Here is a 4,579-nt window from a genome sequence, read left to right as displayed (position 1 = left end):
AGGTACGGACCACCTCACCTGGTTCATAGGTGACTGGACCTACGGCTTTATTCAGGCCCCATAGACTCTTCCAACTGAGCCACATCCTCATCCCTTAAATGCCTCTATTTGAAGCTCCAGGTCAATTTTATTAGAGTTTAAAAGAAAAATTCCAGGGCAGATACACTGTAAATCTCAGCCACTGCCTGGAGGAGGAGAGTGGAGAAGAGAAGGAAAAGTAGCCCTGTCATTTGAGTTAAGCTGGTATGGCCATGAGCCAGCCACACAGCAGTCCTGCAGCCCCACAGCAGGGAGAAGACCTTTACAAAAAGAGTTAATAACTTAGAGTACCAGAGAAAGTATGCTGAGAACCAACGGACAAAGAAGGAAGGGCAAAGCTAAGCTTTTCAGGATAATTCAGAGAAGTGGGCAGTCTTACAAAGTCACTCTGTGTCAGACTCTAGGATTCTGGGAAGGAGAGAAGACTGGGCGTTAGAGAGCCTTAGCTGCAGTTTTGACTTGATAACGTCCACTGAGAACAGGCTGGGCAAGGACCCAGAAACAAGAGGCATCTCTATGCATTTATTTAGACCGTTGAATTCTTTTATCATACACTTTTTAGTCACACAAGTCTGTGTATGTTTGCTACAGTTGTACTTAAGAACTTATTTTTTTTTTCTAAAAATTGATTCTGGAATGTTCCCCAAATGTCGTGTGTCAAAGAATTACCCAAGCTTGGTGCTGTTGGGAGATGGCAGACCTCTTAAGTGGGCACCAAAAAGGTACATTGTAGTGTACCCTTGAAAAGGGGAGTGGAGCTAAGATGCTCCTCTTCCTCTTTCTGTCTCATTCCTGGCCGGGAGGCAGAGGGTTGGTATCCATGGAGACCATTTTGACCCTATTCTTATTCAGTAGAATATGAGGCAGTCAGGTGGAGATCCTCGCTGCAACGCTGGAGCTAATGTTGGAGACCCGTGTGGAGTTGGTATTCCCACCCTCTCCATCCGCCTGCCTGTCCGTTCTTGCCTGAGGAAGGCAGGATCCTCAGCAACACTGACGAGAATCTTCGGTGTCCCCTTGCAGGTTGGAGCTCTCCCCCGATTGTGTGACGTGCGGCGTGTGCTGCTAGAGGAACAGGCCCAGTGCCTGCAGGAACTCTCCAGAGAGAAGAAAGGAGCTCTGGGCCCGGAGACCGCATCAGGTAGGAGGCCTCCCTCAGCCCAGGGGCCCTCTGCAGGTGGATCCTGTGAGTCATCGGAGTGGGAAACTTGTCCTCAGGACCGGGTGGGCTGTCCAGGGTGGGTCCCGTTTTGTGCGTTCAATCAGCTGTCGGATCGGGTACATGGTGTTCATGGACTCAGAAGGCAGCATCTTCATGTCTCCTTTCTCTGGGAACAGCCAGTGTATTCTCACCGTCTGCGTCTTCACACACAGTTCATCAAGGTGAGTTTTTCGTTCTTTTTTGTTAGTTTGTAAATCTTTGAGTGTGTGCATGTGTATGGTGTGTGTATGATACATATATGTTTGTGTGGGGGGGGCGGGTGTGTGAAGTCAGAGGACAACTGCTCCTTGCCTCTCAACTTGTTTGAGCAAGGTTTCAACACTGATGCGCATGCCCGGCTAGCTGGTCTGAGAGCTCCCAGGGACTATCTGTGCCTTTCTCCCACAGGCATGCCGGGATTGCAGACGTGTGACTTTAGACCTAGCTTTATGTAGGTTCTGGGGATCTGAACGCAAGTCCTCATGTTTGGATAGCAAGCACGTATCCCATCAGGTCACCTCCCCAGTGCAAAGTGAAGGTTTGGTGGAAGTGAGTCACAGCATCCTCGGCCCTCCTCCACACTCTTGGCCCATTGTGATGAGCGCGGTAGGGGGGCAGTATGGCGCCAGGATAGTCAAAGTAGGAGGAAGAGAACACATCTGCTGATGGTGCAGACTAGGAAACCCAGAACAGACTGCCTGAGAGCATCCTGCTGAGAGGATTCCATTTAGCACTAGATGGACACACACACACACACACACACACACACCTCCTGATGCCCTCTCTCTGAAAGCCCTATAAAGACTAGGAAGCATCTTTAACCTTTAATATTTTATTTTTAGATTCATTTATTTTACTTTATATGTATGAGATTTTTCTCAGATACATGTCTGTGTACAACATGCATTTCTAGTACATAAGGAGGTCAGAAGACAATACCAGATCCTCTGGAGCCAAAGTTATGGAAGGTTCTGAGTCAATATGTGGGTGCTAGGACTCAAACTTAGATCTTTTGCAAGAATAGTAAGTGCTCTTAACCACTGAGCTTCCCAGCTTAACCATCTCTCCAGTCCTGCTGGGGAGCATCTTAGCAAATATGGCCGTGTATAGCATCCTTTCACTCCTGGCTTCCAAAGAAGGCACTGCTAATCAACCCCAGTGTTCTTGTTTAGGGAGTGCTGACTGGCATTCACTGGTTGTTATCATAGGAAATTATTTAACCTGAGTCTGGTCTCTAGAATGGAGACAGTCATGTCTGTTTCAGAATTAGAATAAGTGAGATAAAGTGGGTAAGGCACAGAGATTATTAATTTAAATTTTCATCATTGGCGCTAGGAATGTTGCTCAAGGGACAGATCACCTGTCTACCGTGGACACGACCTTCATTCCACTCAATCCCTAGTATCATGGTCAGTTAATTGATATATAGAGAAATACTTATCATTATACAGTATTATAAGTCAACACTATTATAAGTTTCATATTTAAGTGCTAATTGTATTCCTACTTTCTCTTTGTAGCCTATCATCTAAGAGTGTATCATTAAGAAGACATCTTGGGGCTGGGGAGATGTCTCAATTAAATATTTGCCTTAAAAGCACAAGGACCTGCATCAGATTTCCCAAGAACCCAGTTGTTTTAAAAAGCCAGGCATGGTAGCATACACTTGCAATCCCAAGGCTGGGCTGGAGGCACATGCGCAGTTTCCTGAAGCTCACAGGAGAGCCAAACTAGTGAGTTTTAGACCAGTGAGAGACACTGTCTGAACAACAGGATGTGGCATCTGAGGTTGTCTTCTGACAGGCACCCACACACATGTGAATACACAGGGACACATGCACATACATGTGCATGCCCCCACACACATGAATATGAAGGAACATATTCACGTACACACATGCGTACATGCACATACACACATGCACACATAGAGAAACAGAGACAGAGAGACAGACAGAGACTGGTTGAGGGTTATTCTTAGAACCAGGCAGGTGTCTTATGCTCTGAGCCTGATGCGAGGCCTGGGAGGGGTTGAGGTGTGCTCCTCACCTGCCCTGCTGCCTCAGCTCTCAGCCCCTCGCAAGGTTCCATTTTGGCTCCTGTGCTCAGGAGCAGTCAGGGACTCTCTGCTGGGGCTGGGGTTAATGGTTAAGTTGTTGATTCTCTCAGGTAGAGGTTAATGTTTGAAAGCTAGACAAATTACAGGAAATGCCACTTGTGAAGTGTCACCAAGCCTGAGATACTTACCACATATAAACAATTAACTCTTCAGCTCTTTTGAGTTAGGGGACCCAGTCAACTCTGTGGGAATGTCTTGGGGCCATGACCCTAGCTGCCACTCTACTGGGATATTTATTACTGGGTTTGTAGACGCCACTGTCCTCTCAGAGGGGGCTGGGGGAATTTTCTGGCTCTCCTTACGAGAAGAATGTTCCAGAAGGATAGTATGGTGGCCAGATATTTGTAGGTTCTGTGGTCATAACCGGCCTGGGAATCCATCCAGATTTGTCACATAGGCCTGTGTGACCTCCAGCAAGATGCCTGGGCCTTGGTGTTCTGCCTTCTCCGTCAAGTAGAACAGGCCTGTAGTCTCTTCTTGTCTCTCCAGCTGGTTGATCTCCCCCGAGTGGGAAGGCACAGGAGTTTTTGTACTTTTGTGCTTTTCTGTTGACTTGAACAGAAAATTCACATTAAATCAACCTCCGGGAGGTTTACAATCCCCTGGCATTGACCATACTATGCAACCACTTGTAGCAAGTCTAAAATGCTCTTATCAGGCAAGGAAGAACCGTGGGCTGGCTCCCAGTGATCTCATTCAGCAGGTGCAGGGTCCCAGAGCAGGAGTGTTCCAAGTTCTACACTCCAGAAATAGTCCCAGGTTATCATCAGGCCATCTGTGCTGATTTATAAATAAGCCCCGAGGGTGGCCCTGTGCACCCACACAGGAAAGAGTAAAAGCTGGCAGAGGGCTGGCTCTCTGTGACCCAGGTACCCTGCTGGCTGGGGCTCTGAGGATCTCCAAGGCCCTGTTCTGCCTTCCAGCTTGGTTTCCCTTCACTTCCCAGTCTCCCTAGACCTGTATCTGGGGCTATCTCTAGGCAAGACATAGGCATACATAGTGTTTGGTGTTTGCCTTGGGTCTGGAACAGACTTAGGGGTTATGGGTTTCCTAAGTCTAGAGGAGCCTATACCCTCCACTGGGTGGCAACAGACCATTCTCTCTTAGCTGTGGCTTTTATTTTGACTCTATTCTCCTGGGGTAGCTAACATGTAAGCCTTGGCATTTCTTCTTTCTATCTATCTATCTATCTATCTATCTATCTATCTATCTATCTATCT

General features: G+C 47.4%; 1 protein-coding gene across 3 annotated transcripts in view; it reads left to right on the top strand.

The window, feature by feature from the left end:
* Sctr (secretin receptor) overlaps positions 1–4,579 on the top strand; it is a 52,911-nt gene that overhangs the window by 11,619 nt on the left and 36,713 nt on the right. For 2 of the 3 annotated variants that reach the window (XM_028771513.1, XM_028771512.1), the window contains exon 2: positions 1,063–1,180. In XM_028771513.1, coding sequence (XP_028627346.1) covers positions 1,063–1,180 — 118 coding nt within the window. Of the gene's footprint in view, positions 1–1,062; positions 1,181–1,377; positions 1,423–4,579 lie in introns of all 3 variants that reach the window. The other variant, XM_028771511.1, reaches the window with a different exon arrangement.

Source organism: Grammomys surdaster, unplaced genomic scaffold (assembly GCF_004785775.1).
Source record: "Grammomys surdaster isolate TR1022 unplaced genomic scaffold, NIH_TR_1.0 208, whole genome shotgun sequence".
Classification (NCBI taxonomy): domain Eukaryota; kingdom Metazoa; phylum Chordata; class Mammalia; order Rodentia; family Muridae; genus Grammomys; species Grammomys surdaster.
This window is presented reverse-complemented; position numbering and strand designations above follow the sequence as displayed.